Below are 20,891 nucleotides of genomic sequence, written 5' to 3' on the forward strand. Positions count from 1 at the left end.
CCTTAAAAGTAATTTACAATTAGTACAATTAGTATTGTAGCACAATCAATTAGTTTCATCTTTTTCTTGTTTTCGTAAATATTTTTATTGCATATTAAAATCTCTCTCTCTCTCTCTCTCTCTCTCTCTCTCTATATATATATATATATATAATTTCTTTCAGAAAATTAATAAGAATCTCATGTTTATATATCTTTTGTATTATTAATTATTTTAAAATCCCAGATTTTTTTCTTTACATCATTCTAATAGCATTTCTAAAAATAATAGCATATAAACATCAAAAACTATTTATGCCATTTTAGATTCCATTGTAACATGTGAGGATGAAGAAATGCTTCCATCCGTAAACCCGCAAGCCTACAGAGCAATGAATGTGACCACGGATGGATGGCGTCGAGATTTCATCCATCGCGGGGTCGAACCCCAGCGCCGCCTATCGAAATCAGTCCTCCTCCTCTTCCTGGCCCGAATCTCACACCGCTTTCAGTTGCAATCCTCGCCAATTTCTTCCCGCCCTGGCGCTGACATCATCATCAACTCCTCCCTCCTGGACGTGGTGTGAAGAAGGTTTGGGGCCCTTCCTTCCATCACCACCACCTGCTTAGGGTTTATCATATTTGGTTATTTTGTTCCAATTTGATCAGTGGACGACGCGGTCATGTTCGTGGTTCGTTCCGGAATTGCGTCGTGAAAGGGGAGGGGGGGGAGTATTGCAATCGGATTATTGCATGTGTGGTGCGGATTGAGGTGGCGATGGTATTGTAGAGACTGACCGTCTTGAAGAAGAAATAAAATAAAATAAACAGCAGGTATAATTTTCATTAATTATCGAGTTTTTAACCGCTTATGCCGGTTGTAGAATCGACGACATGATCTTTTTTCGGAGCTTACAGGATTGGGAGATCAGTGGTGGGAAGAGTTCGCAGCGTTTGTCGATTGCAGGGGTGTGGTGTTAGGGTTTTGATGATGGTTTGTTTGCTGGTTGCTTTCTGGTGCGAAGCGAGTTTTGGAGCAAGAGACGGTTGAATTTTCTCAGGTTTTACTACGTAGGATGCAAATGAGCTCTAGTAGCACTTCAATATCGGGTGGCGTTATAACCTGCGTTCATTATGAAAGGACATTTTCATGCGGACATTTGAATGTGGATAAGATTCTAGAATGTAGTTTTCTGTCAGAATGTCGAGACAGTGGTGAGCATTGTTATCTGTCTGTATTGGTGAGTATTGGAACTGATATCTCATGTATTTTCCGCGAGCAACAAGGAATCATGCGATGGCTAGCATTCTATTGCTCACAGATGATTGAGACGACTGAAGTACGTGTGGAAAAACGTAGTTGTCGCATTTACATCATCACTTACGTGTGAGATTTGAAGATATCGTAATTGTATTCCAATTAACATGTTAATACAATCGGAAAGTTAGGCAATGTCAGATTCATCCTTTGTGTGTGAACGCAGGTAGTATTTCTCATGGATGGTGAATCATCAATGGGGCAGTCTTCGGCCTCCGAGGATAAAAAGCGGCTAAGAGACCAAAGTAACAATGGTGACGGGTTACTTGTGAATCGTGGAAAACCAGTGTCTGAGAAATGGAAACCTGTGTGGCTGTGGCTTCAATCACTGGGCCGTACCAGAATAGTTGACTCGGCGGAGGTTACTGCTTGGCTCGAAAGTAACCCTGCTTATGCCGCAGAGATGAGGCAGTATCACACTCATGGAGTTTTGGTACACTATGTTCAGAAATGTCATCAAAGATTGGTTTATGGTCGAAATTACAAAGGGGAGGGTAAGAAGGTACAAATATGCAATTCATGCTACGATTTGTGTTTTCTATGCAGCGGTGTAACACATCTTACACTTTTTTTCGTGCCATTGATTTAACGACAATACCGTGAATCGATTATTCAGTAACTTCCTTTCTAGGTGATCAACCAGCTGGTGTGTTCTCAATGGATTGAATTTTGCCGCTTGCACAGTTGTGGCACACTGTCTCTGAATAACTTGATTACATTGCTGTAATTTCGACTGGAACTTCTGTTATTGTTTGTCTATCTAAACAAGTTACCTGTCAGCTTACGAAGAAAGTCATTGGGATTCAGCCACCCTCTGCCAAGAAACTTCCTGAACGACGTTCAACCAACGATGTTCGGCTTCCAAATGGCCGATTCGGCTCAAAAACGAGTAAAGAAAGTCCAGAAGGGCAACATGGAGATCTTTACCAGCTTTTATGGAGCCATGAACTAGTCAAGAATCTTTTCCCACCTTCAAAGGCGGATAAACACGGTATAGGTGATGAAGCGTCCTCTTGCCTTGCCTTTCAACATGCTTGCTGTCTTTTGCTGTCATGCTATAGCTGGGACGTGCCAGCTATCAAAAAACTAGGTAGTTTCTTCTGTTCAGGCGGAATGTGATTCATGAGCCTCACCAACCAGGAAAGGGGTCGGATACAGTGGATTCACAGCAACATGTGAGTTTTTATGTTTCACGTCTCAAATATAACCTCTTGATGCAGATAAAGCAGACGAAACTAGTATTCTCGATTCTGAAACATGGAGAGATCAGTGGCGAATTCTTTTGGACGGCGAGAAAGGCGATGCCGAGGTGATAAGTTTTCTGATTGAGATAACATTGAAATAGTTTTACTGATGAAGAGGAAGAACTTATCTCAGGAACGCAATTAGAAATAGTCAAGCACTGAAGCTACGGGTTTTCTTTCTAAAGACACAGCTGAAAGATAGCCTTTGTTCTAAAATAGTTTTGGTATTTAGACGTTTAGAATTTTTACGATCCAACCTTGTCACGGCACATAGGGAAAGATCTTAATTGTGTTGTGATTGCGTGGTGATTTTCCAGGTAGATCTCAAGGCAGAGGATAAAGTTCACAAGCTCCGTGGGACTAGTCCTTACCCTAAACGGATTAAAAAACAAAGATTTTTTTACAGCCCAGGCATGAATCTTCTTTTGATTTGATACTGTGCAACCCTAAAGTAGATATATAGGCTTATGGTGGACCCCGCCTTGATCACGAATGAATTTGTACATTTTTGCATGTTATTCCCTTGAGAAAGGTGATCTAGTTGAATAGAGCTGACCGCAGTGTTTTTACAGACTAGGTACAGAGTTGGTAAAGTGCATTATTTTTGCAATAATACTTCTGCGTTTAGATACTTCACTAATTAAGTGTGCGGGTGGCTGCTCAGAACGCCCGGATAGAGCAGAGCCCTCCACCAAGGAAGCTAACACAAGCGCTGAGGCCTTGGACAAAGTTGACCCTCTAATTCAATACGAGTTGTAAGTGCTCTTATTCGTGCTGCTCAGCATTATTTTCTTATAAGTTCCAGATGACTTACAATTTGTTCCAGAACTTGAACAAAAGCATACTATTTTTTCCCTTATTCTCAACACTTTTAGATTTCTACCTATATTATTTTCCTGTTGTGGATTACCTTTTCAACCTAGTATTTGGAGGATTTTCAGATTGTCAGTTCTGCCCTAGATTGGTTTTGTTGGTAATGGTTATGTGTATCAGTGGAACAGAGAGATACATGTAAGAGGGAAGGAATCAAAACCGTTCTAACGAACAACGTGTATGATAATTTTGTGTAGGATTTTAAAACTAGAGATGCGATTGAAGGAGACATTATCAAGGTGCAAAGGGCAAGCTTATGATACTCATGGACCAAGTAAAGTGGAGAAGCCGAAGCAGGCGGGTGGTCGTACTCCTAGGAGTGATGATTCTGGGAGAAACAGCCGCGGAAGTTCAGACACTCATATAAATGCATGGGCTTTTTCTGAGGCTTCTATAGGTAACGTAGTATATCGAGAGTCGTCTTTTGTCTGGTCTTCTCTGCTACATTTGAAATGTTTAGGTGCTGATGACTTTCATTGGCAAATCGACGCAGCTTGTTAATTCTATGGTTGTTGAAAGAAGTTACTGAAACCGCTACTCAGAAATCAGATTATGTATAGGGTGCTTCAATGCATATGTTTGAGAAAAGGTAGTTGCTTAAAAAATACATGCTTTTGCAGTTAGGAAATTATTTTATCGCTTTGCGGATTTTGTAGAGAATGCAATGGTACTCGCAACCTTATATTTTGTATCGGTAGATCTGGTTGCAGGAACTGAGAATGTAGCACCTAGCGTTGTGCAATCTTTGGCAGAGCGTGAGCAGGGCGCTAACTCAGGAACTGTCGCATACCGACCCAATGAGGTTGGGACTCGAGGCAAAAGATGGATCAGTGTCCTAAACGGTAAGGGCCATTATCGTTTTATAATTTATAATTGGTAGATTCCACTATTTGTGACTACTTGGTCTGTGTAATTCTAAGCGAGTTCAACCTCGAAACAATACGCCTATCTTCTTACAAGGAATCAATCTGTCGTGTAAAACGCAAGACTGACGTGCCTTCACTATTTTGCGTCTTACGCTACCATCGTATTTCATGATGTAATTTTTCTGTCATGGCACCTTGTGTTGGTTTGATGCTGCAACTTGCACATGGTTTTCATAACTCATGTTTGAGTAATTTTTAATCTGCTTTGCATGGCTCTTCAGATTCTTAAGTTCCACATCTTGGTTATGTTATACAACCTTAAAGCTGCAATGCGAAAGTGTTTGTGTAGGTTGGGACTCACTTGAGAAGCAAAAATTAGGACCCTCAAATTGGTTGCAAAAGCGAGCATATTCCTCTTGGATGCCAATCTGGTGTGCCTATACTTCTAGCAGCGCTATAGCTCAACCATTAGGTAGCACACGAACGGATGTGAGTAACTGTGAAATTGTTGTCGCTGCCATCTTTGACATATGCACTTGATGCACTTGCTGCATTCCTTTGAGTTATTTGTCAGTGTTGTACTTGCATTCGTAAGAGGATGCTGATAGAAGATTGTTTTGTTTTGGTGGTTAGTTTCATCGCAGCGATTTAAATTTTTTGATTACTTTAGCATGTTTACTATCTTTCCTTCAATTCGTATTGGTAAATAGTGCTTTCGTAAGAAGATGCTTGCTTTTGGCTTCACTATTTCTGTTTGTATCAAGCAGGTCATTCTTGGACTTGATCCTCTGTACATTACGTAGCACAGTTGAATATAAACTATTATCTTCTTTCATGAAATCTGTAATTTGCTAATTCTTATACAGTGGAACTGGATGTTTTCAGCAAGGTATTCAGAAAGTTCTTGACGTTAGGTTTCATCCAGGCGGAGAGCCGCTTTTGGCTGTGAGCTGCAATGAGGTCTCTCAATCTCTCCATAATTGTTGTGTTCCACAGGAAAGCATAGCTAGAATCTCATGATTAGGACTTTGCTTTTAGGACACAGTTAAGCTGGTTGGAGGCTACTGCTATGTTTCACCGGCCATTTGATTTTCGAGCAATTTTGATGTATTTACACCTCTATGTTAGTGATGACAGCCTCCTCACGAGTTATTGCTATATAACCTTGAAAGTGGTCGGGGAAAAGAGTTGATTGGACACAATACCCAGGTATCTTTCCTAATCCTCTGTCATATCTTGACTTTTGATGTTGAACTCCTGACGTTTTGACTTTTGTGATTAAGTGTACGTGCTGCTATGCGAACACCTATACATTCCTCTTGCATCTCTAAGAGGTGAGGTTTGGCAACTGTTGTGCGTTTTTTTACCAGATTCAGGCAGTTGAGTTTGCTCTTCGAGGTGAAAGGGTTGTTTCGTGTGCGAGCAATATTGTCAAGGTATTGTTGGATTCCTAATCTGTCTATTCTTGACTTGCACTGAGTGCAGCATGGCCTATTCAGTAGTAAATCAATTACATCACTCGTTTTTCTACCCCGTGTAGAAGTTGAATGCATTAGACTTCTTATTATTGCAGGTTTGGAATTCAAGGTCTGGAATCTGTCTACACACCTTAGGACCTGAATCAGATGATGGAATTCCAGGACATACGAAGAAAATCAGTGCAATGACTGTCAACGAACTCCAACCTTGTAAGCATTTTCATGCAATGCTGTATATTGTAGAGATGAAATTTTCAGTGTTGTCATTGTCTGAAGTCGTGTGCAGGGATCCAGAAGCGTGTTCATTTAAGTTTTGTAAATGGAGTTTTTCTTTCTTGAATGAACCACTGGTTGCATTTTTAGGTCTTGCTGCAACAAGTGGGGGTGATGGAGATAACAAGCTACTGCTTTGGAATGTGTTAACTGGAGAACTGGCTTCCGATCTAAACGCCGCTTATAGGTTGGTGAACTTAATGGACCTGTTCAAATGTGCACTGTTGGCTGCTCCAGTGCTTGTTGCTAGAGTTCCTGACGGTGAAATGTCATTGGGTCAGTTCTTTCATGCAGTCAGTGTTCTATCTAGCTTATTGTTCAATGATTAGGGCCAATAACGTTAAGTGAGAAGGAGTATTACCGTAACATCTACATGATGTTAAATTTTGTCAACTGGTGACAGGCAGGAACAGACGGATCTCTTATCTATGGACGCCCTGAAATTTTGCAATGAAAAATATTTTATTTGTGGAAGCGATTCTCCGGGTGGTAAACCAGCAATTGTACAGATTTGGGATATTGATGCCCTGACTAATCTTGCTACCTTCCCTGCACATGATACCGTGAGTAAATGTTTTCGTTTCCAATTTTTATTGGTCGTGCATGTTTGGCGCACATTAGATATTGCTGTTAGTTCTTCTATTATAGTGAATTTAGTTAGTGTTCAGATTGTTCATATTGACGTCCTAAGAAAGATGATAATACAAGCTTCAGTGTCCTGATTTGAAGCCTGTGGTTGCAGTATATTACGTGTCTGGATACCAATGCCTCAGGATCCTGTGTCATCACAGGTATTCCTACTTCTCTATATGTGATTGTTAAGTTTTTTTCTATTCCTTTTTTTGATACCGAATGTGAAAAAGTCATTTAATATCCTCCTCTGAAGTTGTTCTAGATGATGAGCATGACAGGAATATGTCCACCCTGATAGTCTGTTAGCGCTGATATAGAGAGAGGCTGATATTGTTGAGTAGGTGCTGGAGACGGAAGTGTCAGTCTCTTTGACGTGAGGACTGGTGGCAGTATTGTCAGGTTGCCACTTAGTTCAACTTGGGAGGTGAGGAAAACCAATTATTCCTGTTATGACATTCTTTCAAGCTATTGTCGTTTTATTCGATGCTCCATTATGTCTTCTTGCATTCTGAGGTTTGTTCTTGTGAATTTATACTATTCAGTGGATGTTCTTCCTTTCCTACAGGTTTTGATTTGCTTCGATTAGTAGAGCTTTTGATTACTGTGGGATACGTACAGGCTTTGATTCACTTAGTAAAAGCTGTCTGACTGGGTTGCTTGGTGACAGGTCACATCAGTCTCATTCAGTTCATGCGAAACATTTTTCCAAGCGTCATGCACAGGCAATTGTACTTTCGTCTGGGATATGCGTATGATGCCTTTGAAGACGGGGCCCAGATGCGTGGCACAACCTCCTCCGCTAGCTCAGGAAAAATCTTTTCGAGCTCTTCATCATTTGAGTCATGGTGATCCCATGCCTACCTCTGAAAACGCATTTCAAGTGCCTGGGTACATCGAGTCCCAATATCCTAAGCATACATTTGCAATTGATATACCATGAATTGGAATTTGCAATTTTAACTTCAAATTGAATGTTTTGTTTTGTTTTTACCCCACCTAAAGTATTATCTTGTTTCAGTTACGTTGATATTGGAGATCAAGGTGTGAATGATGCACGGTGGTTCGAAAATGAAGCCATTCTTGTGACTGCAAGTGGCACTGGAAGGTGGGCTTTCTATCCTGTAAACGATGTTTTATTAGTATATCATGTCACAGATCTATCATATTGCTTTTGGAGCTTGTAATGGTGAGCACAGCTGTTAGCTAATTTGTTGAGTAGCCTAGCTTGTTCTCACAGGGTCGTCTTCAATGTGTGCAGTGTCGCGATGTGGAATCCATCATTGGGACAGCCATGTGTGCAACATATAGCAAGTCATTCCCGTTGCATTAATACGGTCAGTTTAAAGTTTTCTCTCTTTGTCATTTGGTCTTCACGTCCCTAGGGTAATTAAGGTGGCGATTTTCGAGAACCATGTGATAATTAATTTAACACAAAAATACCAAATGTGCCGGCATATCTTGTAAGCGATTCTTATTTAAATTTCTTGCTAAACTTCAGGTGGCTGTGTCACCCAAGGACCAATTCATATGCACCGGAGGCGATGATCAGAAAGTGGTAAGCTTCATTAATCTGGCTATAGATAAATTCCAGATTCGAATTAAATACTTGTATGAAAGTGTTGAGTCAAATTACCTACTTTCTGACTAAATACTTTTTGATTTAAAAAGCTTCTCTTGCTAGAGTGGTAAGAAGCAGCAGTCATTTTCATTTGTTCTATGTGTCTTTTTCTAGTGATCTTTGTCTGTCTATGGTGAAGTTCCTACAGTAAGCCAAATTCGAATTTTGCAGGTATTGTATCAAAATACTCGACAGAAGTCGTGTCCTCCATGGCGATTAACACATCCATTACGCGACGATGCATTTGTAGACTGATCTTTGTTGGAAGTCGCAAAGGACATCAATTTTCGGAGTTGACTTTGCTCTTGAGCTCTTCAAGCTCTTCCAAGTCGCAAGTTTTTCTATTTGAAGGGGAGGCGGACACCTCAGACGTTAAACCCACTTTTCAGCACGCCCCTGCACACCTACAGTTGGCCTTATTTGAGTTAGAAAAGATGCACAATCAAACTAAGAATGACTACTACATTCTGAAATGTTATATGCTGAGATTATTGTCGGACATGCCCATTTTGTTCAACTCTGGTGTGGTATTGCCTGTTCAGCGTTCATAGACAACCAGTCAATACTTTCTCTGCCCGTGCACCACATGTGGTTTGAATGTGATGAGTTGAGGAATTCACTTTTGAAGCAGAATCGAATCAGAGATGCCTTGAAGTAAGGCGTTGAATTGTATAGTACTCTTTTCAGATTTTTAGATTTGAAGACAAATCTGGGGAATCACTGGTAAAAGTTCTGTTTGTTTTGTTTGTTTGTGTTATGGAAGGAAGAAACTCAGGAACGAAATGGTCGTTGGCCATAAGATCGATGACTGGTTGAATTTGACTAATTACCAGAATGTAAATGATTTTCTGTGTGTGTGTGTGTGTTCGTATACAATTGTAGGAATCATTCAGGTTTCATGAAAAGTAGATGAAGTGAATTTCCTTCTAGAATGGAAGCTTGGTAGACTGACAGTAACGGCTGGGGAGTGAAAAAACTTCGCCGACGCACACCTGGCGCATCCAGAGATTTGTATACTCGAATGTAGGTTACAACTCGCTGAGTTGTAGACACAGACCTCGACGATCCTCATTCGTTCCACCTAAAGGTGACGGCGTATGTTTGGTAGAAAACAATAAATCACCGCATGAGCAAGGAATTTACTTAAGTGTCAAACGTGATCTCAGTTTTAGCAAGTTTCACGGGTGCAATACAATTGTCTTGTGGGCAGTGGTAAGTATTCCAGATTCCTATCTCCTTGTCTTCCGTGTAGGGGCCTTAACTCGTCCTCCTCAAAACGTGCAAATCTCTCCCACTCCACGCCGGTTCTTTTCTTCCTACATCGTGTCGCCAGGTTTTGTAAGAGCTGTTTGTTATGATCATCTAAGTCGAGGCGATGGCAGTAACAACCATGGGTTGAATCCGTTATCTGGTTGCGATGGCTGTGATGTCTTTGTACACAAGCAGGGGATTCCATCCTAGCTTAACTGATTGGAGAAACCATTCTAGATTTTGGGAAGGGCGAGTTGAGCATGTGGAGTTGGGATATGAGCTAAGTGGAAGGTGTTTTGGAGCATCGAGGTCAATAGCATGTACTCGATGGTGTCGGACTGTCGTTTCATGCGATAGCGGAAGAGCAAGTAGAGGTATCTCAGCTGGTGCTGGTCAAGCAGAGGTGGATTCCGGAGCTCATCCTGTGAAGTTTAGGTATGATGTGATGCTGAGTGAGGTGAGCACATGGGGCATTGGCGGTCCAGCGAGGATTTACGCGGAGGTTTCAACTCCCGACGAATTGGCTACTGTGCTCAGGTTTTCACAAATTTGGGATCGTCTGTCCGAGCACATTTTTCTTTCAGTGGATTTAATCTTCTTGTGGAATGTACGCATAATCTTGGATATATTTGTTCGTAATGGATGTGCCTGACGCTTGCAGGTATTGTACATGCCACAACGTGCGGTGGTTTGTGGTTGGCAAAGGATCAAACTGCTTATTCGACGACCGTGGATTCGATGGGTGCGTAATCCTCAACCGCATCAATTTTCTGGAGAAGCTTGGGACCGGTCGGTACCGAGTAGGAAGTGGCTACGCATTCAACACGCTAGGAGTCCAATGTTCCCGAGATGGGTTTTCTGGACTTGAATTTGCTGGTGGGATTCCGGGTACTGTAGGTGGAGCAATTTATATGAACGCGGGTGCAGATGGGCAGGTGTGAGTGAGTTTTTGTTTTCTTTTTGCTTTATGAAGTACGTTCTTTCTCTTATAACCATTTGGTGCGATGCTGATGAGCTTGGTTTTGACCTTCGAACCCTAAAAGCATAATCTCTTCTTTCAGTAATGCCTGTTGTACCTTCAACAGGAAACGGGAGATGTTGTGCAAAACGTGGAGATCCTGACGACGAGTGGAGTTTCACACTCACTTTCTCGAGATGCAGGTGAACTGAAATTCGATTATCGATTTTCCCCATTTCAAAAAATGTCCGACTTTTCTGTCATCGTCGCCGCCACTTTCGATTTGCAGCCGAATTCTGATGCAAAGCAGAGACAGCGGATATATTTGGAGAGGTGTGAGTTTCTGGAACCCTTTTATTCGCCATACAGTATGTTACCAGCTTTTGACTTCAGTTACTTTTCGAATGTTACTCTGGTTACAGAATTGATGCACATTAACGCTGGTTCTCATTTGTCTGTCTAAAATTCCTCTCTTGACAGTTGTTTGAGATTATTTCAATAATTTTCTATGCCCTGGTTGGTAATGTATCTTCTGTAGCACATTGTATAGTCACGTGTTTCGGTTAATTCTTAGTGATAATGGTTGCGCTGGAGTTGCAGGCGTAAGAGGACACAACCAGTGACGGAGAAGAGCGCAGGTTGCGTGTTCCGTAACCCAGGGGCAGGATGCCAGTCAGCTGGTGCTTTGATAGAGCAAGCTGGGCTCAAAGGAGTTGCAATTGGGGGAGCCAGGGTCTCTGAAAAGCACGCCAACTTTCTCATCAACGGGGGAGGTTCGAAATCACAGGATGTGCAGGCTCTTATTGCGTTGGTAAAGGAGGAAGTACACAAGAAGTTTGGGTTGTGGTTACAGGACGAAGTCTTGTATATCCCCTACAATCAGGAGCAGCAGTTGTAAAATCAATGAGAGCAAAAACAAAGTTGAACAGAATAGGTCATTAACCATCTTCTGAACTCATACAGGTAAACCAGGGCTTGGACTTCGCCTTGGAGATTCATGGTTTCTGTATTATGGTGGTTACGAGGTTTGTGCATCATTCCTTGTGATAAAATTTGTAACATGTGAAGGGCAAATATCAAATGATAATTATGATTCTACAAATTCACTAAAAAAAAGAAGAAAAGCCTCAACTTTGGGTTTCAATCGACTCTGTCCATCATAAAGGAATGCTCCTGATAACTCTTGTGGTCCATCCGTGTTAAGTTTCAACAATAGTGGCCTTTTCTTCATCAGGGATCATTCGAGTTCTGACCATGGTCATCTTTATTCATAATCTAGAAATATTGCACTGCTGCCAAGCAAAGTGGAATTAGATTGAACCACGCAACAACCTCCCACTCGGAGGATATTCCTTCGGGGTTTTGTGAGCATGTTCCGTAAACTCAGAAAATCATCTCGCCCTTGTTATGAGCAGCCAAAGCTTTCTGTAATCACCTCTTGCTGCCTACAAAATTGAGCTGCTCTCTTTCGAAGCCTGAAGGAATCTAAGCATCTCTGCACACAGAAAGAGTAGAAAGGGTAGAAAGAGTCGTAGGTTAAAAATGGTGAGGTCCACCCACTGCGACAGGATGCCGGAGGAATTGGACCCCCCTTCGTCCTAATGGAGCACACATGGAACTCATGCCCCACCTGGTGGTACACGGGGTGTAACTCTACGTAGTACGCAAGATCCCGACTAAGTAGCTACTATTTCACGTGTATTTAATTAAAAAACTCTTCATGTATCTGTATTACGCTTGTAGCATGTAAATCAATCAGTATGGTGCCGTATTCCAAAGACATCCGGATTCGGGTTGACTCCGAAGTTCAGCGCAACTTTACACAGCTATTCGGCAATAGAATACACTTTGAAAATTCGGCAGCAACTGAAATGATTCTCCTGCAAATCTAGACCCTTATAATTACTGGTCTGCAATCCGGAATGCGAGAATAAGTGAGTTCACAGTACAGAACTTGCCATATTCTGCGAGCTACCACCAGATGAGCTGCAAATTGACCCAAAGGAACGTAATGAGGAACGAGGATTGAGGTGAAGGTGTGCAGAGTCAGAGGAAGACAGACAGAGACCTAGCTGGAGGTAGCAAATTATGGCGATTGTGTCCGTCCATCAAGTACGTCGACTCACATGAGCGAAGAGTGTATCGGCCAGGGCTGCAAAGGCAGTGCCTAAACCTTCGTGTACTTGATCTGATTGTGAGTACGATGGGAGAGGTAGCGGAGGATTTGCAGGTTGTGATGCATGCAGTGCGTTGCTATTGTGTAATCTGAAACTGGTTCGCATCTCTGGATCGGCGTACACCTCCGCTTGTACTGCCGGGTTTGCTCGCCCCCGTCGACGATAATAATTTTTCTCTCCGTGCTCCAAGGACGAGTTTCCTTCGAGTTTTTGGAATAATTTTTATGTGCATCTATAGCCCCTCCTTCAGCTCTACTGCGTTCAATGTCGTCCGTGCGTGACTGCCATGTTTTTATGTGTTTATTTATTATTTAACGTCCCCTCGTTATGGTCGCTTGTGGTTCTCCAAGTCGGTGGTGGAAGAGTTGCTGATTCTCTGTAATGTTTTTTAATTCTCAGAAAACGACTTTCGCATTTAGGATCTTTGGGGAAAGTTTTTTGTGGGTTGGGAGTCGGATTGTTGCGAGTGAATGTAGGCAGTGTTTGAATTTTGGAAGGAGTGGGTTTATGGGGACGAGGATCTAGGAGGTAATTGAAGGGGAGGTTTAGGGTTTGGAGTGGGAAGGGCAAGGGTTGTAGAAGAGTTGGTATGAATTAGGCGAGGAAGTGCAGAGGATGGAGAATGGTATAGTTCCGGTGGCGATGAGAGGGGAGCATGACACCGGGCAGAGCATTGCATTCGAGATTGGCTCTAGAGGGCTGGAGGTCGATTTGAAGATTGAGCGAGGGGAGAGAGTGGCGATGGCGGAAAACGTTGCAATCGATGAGCGTCGAACCGTAGTCGAAGCTGCGCATGATCTCGTAGGAAGCAGTGGCCTCGATGCATTGAATCACAACCCCGGAGTTGAGCATAACCTGGAAGATTGCGAGAATGGTGACAGGAGAAGGGGCGATGGCGTATTGATGGTAGAGCATAAACATCATGAGATCGTTATGCGACGAGACATGCATGCAGGGACGGAACCTCGAGAGGCTGGAATTGTGGAGGAGGAACCGATGGGCATGGATGAAGACGCTCCGACTACTCCTACCGGGCTAGCCGGTGGAGAGGTGGACAGGAAAGACCGCATATATAAGAAAGGGCCTTGGAGCGTTTCCGAGATGCTGGTTTTGCAATCTGCTAAGAGGGAGGATGTGGTTAGAGCAGGAAAAGGTGCTCCAGGCATTAAGCACAGGACTGCTCAGGAGAAATGGCAATCCATTGAAGATTACTGCTGGTCGCATTTTGTGCAGCGAAGCGCACAGCAGTGCCAGGACAAGTGGGAGTCCATGAGCGCTGAGTTCAAAAAGGTGAAGGACTTTGAGTGCGGAATACTGCCAGGCCAGAAACCCTACTGGCACATGACCATCGACGAGCGCAAGTCCGTTCGAGTGCCGCCAAACTTCCAGAAGGAAGTTTATACTGCGCTGTGGGAGTGGTACGACAAGAATCGGGTCATTGAGCCGGGTACGCTCAGTCAACATGTCATGGCATTTCTAATATGTGAATGAATTTATTGAAGGATCCAGTCTAATTACTGACCGCAATTTTTTTATAAACATGTAATAGGCACAGGAATGGTTTTGACCAACATCTCCAAAATTGAAGAAATGAAAGTACACTCTCCAATTGCTGGAGGTTCGTCGTCACCATCTGGACCCGTGTCACAAAGTAGGAAAAGACTAGTAGAGCGTGCTGCAACTCGCGTTCCTCGAAAATTGTCTCGAGTTGAAGGCATTTCCGTACCAGGAAACTTGGATCCTCGGCTTATGACGCTAGGTGTGTACTTGTTGATTGGCAGCCAAGTTGACTCTGCATTTTTGCTAGATTTGGACACTTACGGAAGCTAGCAAATGCTGATTTAGAGGGCTTAATCCTTTCCCTTGAGGATTTTTTATGCAATCAAAACCGGGGCTAATGAGAATCGTTGTGTACACTTTTGGATGTGTGCTCCAAGACAGCCGAAAGAGAAGCCTACGCCATTTTCGAATTGGGAGATTTTGTGCTCAAAGAAGGTGCTACCTTAAGAGGGGCTAAATTAGCGTACAAAACATGGGGTACAATTAACGAGGATCGGAGCAATGCGATTGTGTACCCAACTTGGTTTTTAGGCAGGCATTGGGAGAACGACTGGCTCATTGGGCCTGGCATGGGGTTAGATCCATGCAAATATTTCATCATCATTCCCAACATGCTGGGCAATGGCCTATCTACTTCTCCAAGCAATTGCTCACCTCCTTACAACAAGGCCCGGTTCCCCAAGGTTGTCCATTCGCTGAGGCAAAATAATTTGTGACTTTTCCGAGGCCACATGATCTTTGACCTATTAGCTCGTTGAACTGATTATGATTCTTGTGCTATTTTTCATGATGCCAGTCATATTTAAATGTGATATTAATTCTTGTTTCTAACATTCTCTACAACAAATGTATAATCCAGGTCAGAGTGGAGGATAATGTTAGAGCTCAGTACAGGTTAGTGACTGAGCAGTTTGGAATCCGGAGGCTTAAGTTGGTACTTGGCTGGTCGATAGGGGCTGGCCAAGCATTTCAATGGGCTACTAGCTTTCCTGATATGGTTGAACGCATTCTTCCTTTCGGTGGTTCAGCACGCACAAGTCCACACAATTTTGTAAGTAGTAACAGCCAATTGTCAGTATTGTACGCTTGGATCACAGAGACTCCAAGATCAGTGAATCTCTGCGACGTTTGTGTAGGAAATTGGTAGGTTTTTTAATGCTAAATTATGTTCAGGTTACTCAAGTTTCGCAGTTAGCGAGAAGTAGCAATAAACCAGTAAGTAATTCTGCATCTCTGCGTGTTTTCCAACTAATTGCCTCCAATGATTCTGCAGATCCTTCTTGAAGGTATTAAGGGAGCTTTGACAGCTGACAGCGCATTTCAGGATGGCTGGTATGAAAAGCTACCATCGAAGGGGCTTCGTGCATCTGCGCGGGTTTATGCAGGCTGGGGTTTTTCGCAATCTTTTTACTGGAATGAGGTGTGGGTTCTGAACCGCTCGAGGCTCGTGTGAAATTTGATAGGTATAAAATGCGTAAACAGTCTCGAGTCGACCAGTAACGATAATCCCTTTATAAGATGTGGTATTTCAGTTTCATTTTGTTTTTTTTTTTAACTTAGAACTAGTATTGTTCCATAATTGGTGCTGGTTTTGGGTGTAGGTTTGGAGGGAGATAGGCTACTCAAGCCTGGAAGACTTCTTGGTAGGATTTTGGGAAGGTTTTATCTTGGACCGAAGAGATCCAAACAATCTGCTGACCATGTTGTGGACTTGGCAAAATGGTAATATCGGTCTCACGGAAGGATTTGATGGAAGCGTGGAGAAAGCTTTGGCCTCTATTCGAGCCAAGGCCATTGTTATGCCAGCTCAGCAGGATATTATTTTTCCCGTCTCTGATGAAGAATATGAGGTTAAGTTTATGCAGAATGCAGAACTTCGGGTCATACCTGGTGTATGGGGTCACTTTGCTGGTGCTGGTCTGAATGCAGTTGACACGAAGTTTATTGACAACGCAGTGCGAGATCTCTTGTCAATGTAATTTATCTACATTACTTTTTAGTGTTAAAATGACAACACCTCTCATGGTAGTTTTGCGTCATCTCTAGGTCTGATGTCCTTGTAGCAGGCTTCAGTGTAGGCCTGAAGGAGTGGGGGAGAACACTTGTAGGATAATTATCTTGGGTTGGAACCAGTCATATTTTTGAATTTATGGGTTGAATGGGCCGAAGGTGTACATTACTATTGAGTCTGCAGGTTTTCCTTGGGACTGCAGATTTCTTGGTACAGTTGTGTCAGCAAGTACGCAGTATCATTTTCTTTCAGGACGATGACTTGTGTACTTAGTAACCTCTAGATGGTCCGCACTTCCTTAAAAGCCTGTCGACTACTAAATATGTTGGTTTTGAGAAAATGCTTATTTCACATGTAGAACTCGGACTTTTCTATCCACGGTGGTAGTTGCCGTCGGCACCGGTTGGAGCATTTATGTAAGATGTCCACGCTTGGTTCCGTTTTCACGTTTTCCGTAGTCAACGATGCAGGTTAACTTAATATGAATATTTAGGATGACACATCTGCTGAGAAATATTAGTAATTCGTGTTTATATCGTTTAGTGTCTCACTTTACTATCAATTGATCTCTTGGCTCAGAATGGATTCAAAAGTATTGGATTGATGACAATTTTTTCTAAAACTTTATACTGTTACAAAGAAGGCGTGGTTAAAAGTCATTCAACTCTTGTGACAACACATTTTAAATAGGTTGTTATAGAATTCTAAACTGATTTTTAGAATCAAAAGTTTTATACTATCTATGTGTTATATTATCACTTTGTGAAATTTACAAGTTGCAAAATGAAAAGTAAAAAAATAGAACTCAGATTAGAACATCTTCTACTTGATAATAATATACTATAACAGTGAATTTTATTTGTGATGATATGTGTGACATTACAGGAATTACCTTGTGAATAATATTTATACATGAATTAATATGATATTACAAATTTTTATTAGAATGATGTCAAATATGGAATGATTATTATCCAATATAAGGATATAATAGATTTGTTGCTTATTGTCTCAAGATGGATGGCTTTAAGTGATATTATTTAAATTTCATGATGTCTCATTAATATTAAATCTTTTTTTAAGAACCATCATTGGATAAAATAAAGATGATTCTAGAATTTTTTATGTTTATGACATATTAGCAATCTTAAGAATATAAAGGATAACAACATATAATAAAAGTTTTGTTTAGAAAGCCAAGAAATAAAATAATTTACATAAATTGTAAAAAGAAATAAAAAGAAGTTGTTTGCTAAATCCAAATAATGCAAAAGCATCACAAAAGTACCAACTTTTAGCGTGAGCTTTTGTGATAACTATCCACTTGCCTCTAATGTGTTGATGCATTCTATTAAAATAAGTTCATCTGCTTAAAGTTGTCAACTTTGTTTGTACTTAGTGTTGAAGGAAAGAACTCTTTAAGTAGTTGCTAATGGTTAATAGAGTACAAGTGTTGTTAGGGATATCCCATAAGGTTAGGTACTGGTCTATAGTGCAATAGAGTATAAGGGGAGGACTGGTCCTAGGAGATATCCCATATGGGTTGTAGTACTTGGTACCTTGGTACTAGTATATAAGGAAAGGGTTGGCATGGAAAGAATTATCTCATACAACACTCTATTTGTTAAAGTGCAACCTTGCTGGTCCTAACTTACTTGTGTGGAATATGCTTTCTATGTTTCAATAGGTTATGGGTCGACATTCTCTTACCAAGTAAGTTGTTCTTGCATTATATTTTTGTTGCTTTTTTTTGGTGGTTGAGATCTTATGGTAGAGTGTTGCTAGTGATTTGTTGAAGTCATTGCTCTTGGATTTGTGAGTGTATGAGCTTAAAGCAAGACCTTAATAGTGTCTTTGCTGAAGGAGTACTAGTATTTGAGAGTTTTATGAGAAAGTGAGTCATTTTGAGTGAAGTGACGTGAGAGAGACGTTTGAAAGTCAAAAAATCACATTACAAACCATTCCCCACCATTTAGACGTAATTTGGACTCAAAATATGCAAAAAGTTGCAAAACAACGAATTCCGGGTTTGTAATTCAGTAATCTTTAAGTAGTCATATCTTTTGCATTACAACTCCAAATCAAGAGTTTTTTGGACCTACTTGTAGCTTGAGATGGCATCTTTTGAGGGTAATAGCTTAAGAGTTGTTGAAAATTTTAGAGGTGACAACTTTCATTACTGGAAGGCCAAAATGGAACTACTTTTGGCGTCATTGGATCTTTGGTAGATGAGGAGGAACTTGCACCTGGGGTAGAGGCAAGCATCAAGGAGCAGAAGGACTTCAAAAGACGAGAGAAGAAGGCTTTTGGCATAATTTCCACCAATTTAGATGAAAGCAACTTTGCTCATGTCATTTTTTGCAAAGGGGCAGCAGATGCATGGAAGACTCTTTGCAATGTCTATGAAAGTAGGAATCTCTCCAATGTACTATGGTCAAGGCAAAAATTCTTCACCGTGAAGATGGAAGAAGGTGAAGATCTCATGGCTCATGTGAATAAGGTAAAAGCACTTGCAAATCAACTTGCTGTTCTTGACAAGCCTTTACTTGAAGAAGATGTTGTGATGACATTGCTCTCAAGCCTTCCGGACTCCTATTCCTCCTTCATTGTGGCATTGGAGTCCATTTCAAGGAAAGACCTCACTTTGGACTATGTCACGACAAGACTAGCCCATGAAGTGACCAAAAGAAAGCAAAAGGAGTCTATTGGAGAGCAATCAGCACTATTTACAAGACCAAGTAAGGCAAGTGCCCCTTTTCAACGTTATCCTCCTAAAACTTGTTATATTTGTGGAAAATCAAGCCATTTTGCTAGAAATTATTTCAAGGCAAAGAGAGGAGAAAGAGAGAATCCAACAATGCTTTTTATGACTATGGAGGTGAAGACTTTGCATTCATGGCAAAACAGACTCCTTCCATGCTTGATATGAGCAAATGGATTGTGGATTTCGGATGTACCAAACACATGACTCCATAAAAGTGTTCATTTAACACTTATCAACCAATTCCAGCAACCAAGGTTTGGTTAGGTGATAATGGTATGGTACAAGCCATTGGAATGGGCACCATTGTAGTGGAGGTGGTGGTGAAGGGCATAAGCAAGAGAATCACTCTCAAGGATGTGTTGCATGTGCCAAAGATGAAGAAGAACCTCCTTTCGGTGAGTAAACTTGTAACTCATGGATGCAAAGTACAATTTAACATGAATGGATGTTTTGTGAAAACCATAGAAGGCAAAGAAGTAGCAAAAGGGACTAGGGATGGCAATCTCTATATTATCAATTGCAAGAGGATCAATGGAGTGGAGGTTGCTGCCTTTGCTGAATTTCCATCAAATGAAGACAAGGTAGACATTTGGCATCAAAGACTTAGGCATTTGAATGCCAAAAGCATGAAGGAGCTTCAATCCATGGTAAGAGGCTTAGACCTTGGCCATTCTACCATGAATCTTGCTTGTGAGGGATGCATTCAAGGCAAACAACATAGGACACCATTTTCTAGTGGAGTTGCAACAAGAGCAAATCAATTGCTGGAGCTTATGCATTCGGATGTTTGTGGACCCATGAAGAGACCATCTATGAGTGGAGCAAGGTACTTTGTCACATTTATTGATGACTTCTCAAGGAAGGTATGGATTTACATCATCAAGGCCAAGAGTGAGTGTTTTGCCAAGTTTAAGGAGTGGAAAGCACTTGTGGAAAAGCAATGTGAGCACAAGATTAAGGTGCTACGATCGGACAATGGAGGTGAGTATTTGTCCAAACACTTTGATGAGTTATTGAAGCATGAAGGTATTACAAGACAAACCTCCACTCCCTATACCCCACAACAAAATGGAGTTGCTGAAAGAGCAAATCGCACCATTGTAGAGATGGCAAGGAGTATGATTCATGCTCAAAAACTTGGGTATGAGTATTGGGTGGAAGTTGTGATAAATACCGTGTATACAAGAAATAGGTGTCCCACAAGTGCACTTGAAGGAATGACTCCCCAAGAAGCTTGGACTGGTAACAAACCTTGCATATCCCACATGAGGATTTTTGGGTGCATTGCATATGTCAAGGTTCCAGATAGTATGAGAGGCAAACTTGATGCAAAGGGCACAAGATGTGTATTCCTTGGTTATTGTGAAGGCACCAAGGTATATAGGCTCATGTGTTTAGATACCAAAAAGATCATCAAAAGTCGTGATGTAGAGTTCTTAGAGCATAAGAGTGGTAGTGAAAAGTGGGAGATGTGTCCAAGTAGGAATAGTGGTGTGTTTGTAGACACATCTTCAATTCCAGCAAACAAACAAGAAGATGAAGAAGAGCATTCTCAAAGTGAAGAAGGAGAGGAAGATGCCATGATAGAAGAGCCCAATAGTATGAGGACTTCAATTCCAACAAGATACAACAACGACAATCAAGAGAATGAAGATGAAGAATATCAACCAATGAATAAGAGAAAGAACTCCATGAGCCATACAAGGCAGCAAGAGGTGTATGAAGGCTCATCCTCTTTGAATGAAAGAAGATATCCAACACGTGAGAGAAGACCACAAGGTGAATGGTGGAAGAACCACATCTTTCCACAAGTAAGTGAAGACCATGCCAATGTTGCTCTTCTTGATGATCCATTGACTTTGTGTGATACAATGAGGTGTGGTGATGCA

The 20,891-nt window shown here is 41.5% G+C and overlaps 3 protein-coding genes across 24 annotated transcripts; all 3 read left to right on the plus strand.

Annotated features, from left to right (window-relative positions):
* The first annotated feature begins 470 nt into the window (after positions 1-470).
* Positions 471-8,798, plus strand: LOC112286321 (uncharacterized). Of its 22 annotated transcripts, none has more exons than XM_024528090.3 (22): positions 471-570; positions 1,463-1,798; positions 2,077-2,293; positions 2,517-2,605; positions 2,858-2,951; positions 3,205-3,295; positions 3,611-3,810; positions 4,112-4,255; positions 4,629-4,768; positions 5,165-5,239; positions 5,417-5,488; positions 5,650-5,715; positions 5,853-5,967; positions 6,121-6,217; positions 6,434-6,593; positions 6,773-6,821; positions 7,005-7,087; positions 7,331-7,551; positions 7,682-7,768; positions 7,922-7,997; positions 8,162-8,218; positions 8,453-8,798. In XM_024528090.3, exons 2-22 carry the CDS (start codon positions 1,475-1,477, stop codon positions 8,534-8,536), a joined length of 2,541 nt encoding a protein of 846 aa, XP_024383858.1. In that variant the 5' UTR covers positions 471-570; positions 1,463-1,474; the 3' UTR covers positions 8,537-8,798. The 22 variants fall into 22 exon arrangements, 20 of the variants coding, with proteins under 20 accessions (XP_024383858.1, XP_090109325.1, XP_024383857.1 ...); XM_090253199.1 differs by having other exon boundaries at positions 500-570; positions 4,124-4,255; XM_024528089.3 differs by having other exon boundaries at positions 501-812.
* A 508-nt stretch (positions 8,799-9,306) lies between these two features.
* On the plus strand, positions 9,307-11,634 carry LOC112286324 (uncharacterized). Its single transcript, XM_024528095.2, has 4 exons — positions 9,307-10,069; positions 10,194-10,467; positions 10,618-10,823; positions 11,091-11,634. Exons 1-4 carry the CDS (start codon positions 9,699-9,701, stop codon positions 11,386-11,388), a joined length of 1,149 nt encoding a protein of 382 aa, XP_024383863.1. The 5' UTR covers positions 9,307-9,698; the 3' UTR covers positions 11,389-11,634.
* A 903-nt stretch (positions 11,635-12,537) lies between these two features.
* Positions 12,538-16,495, plus strand: LOC112286322 (uncharacterized). The gene is made up of 6 exons (XM_024528092.3): positions 12,538-14,114; positions 14,217-14,426; positions 14,609-14,910; positions 15,087-15,278; positions 15,501-15,647; positions 15,829-16,495. The coding sequence occupies exons 1-6, from the start codon at positions 13,283-13,285 to the stop codon at positions 16,204-16,206; spliced, it is 2,061 nt and encodes a 686-aa protein (XP_024383860.1). The 5' UTR covers positions 12,538-13,282; the 3' UTR covers positions 16,207-16,495.
* The last annotated feature ends 4,396 nt before the right edge of the window (positions 16,496-20,891 follow it).

Source organism: Physcomitrium patens, chromosome 9, assembly GCF_059467195.1.
Source record: "Physcomitrium patens ecotype Gransden chromosome 9, ASM5946719v1, whole genome shotgun sequence".
NCBI classification, from domain to species: domain Eukaryota; kingdom Viridiplantae; phylum Streptophyta; class Bryopsida; order Funariales; family Funariaceae; genus Physcomitrium; species Physcomitrium patens.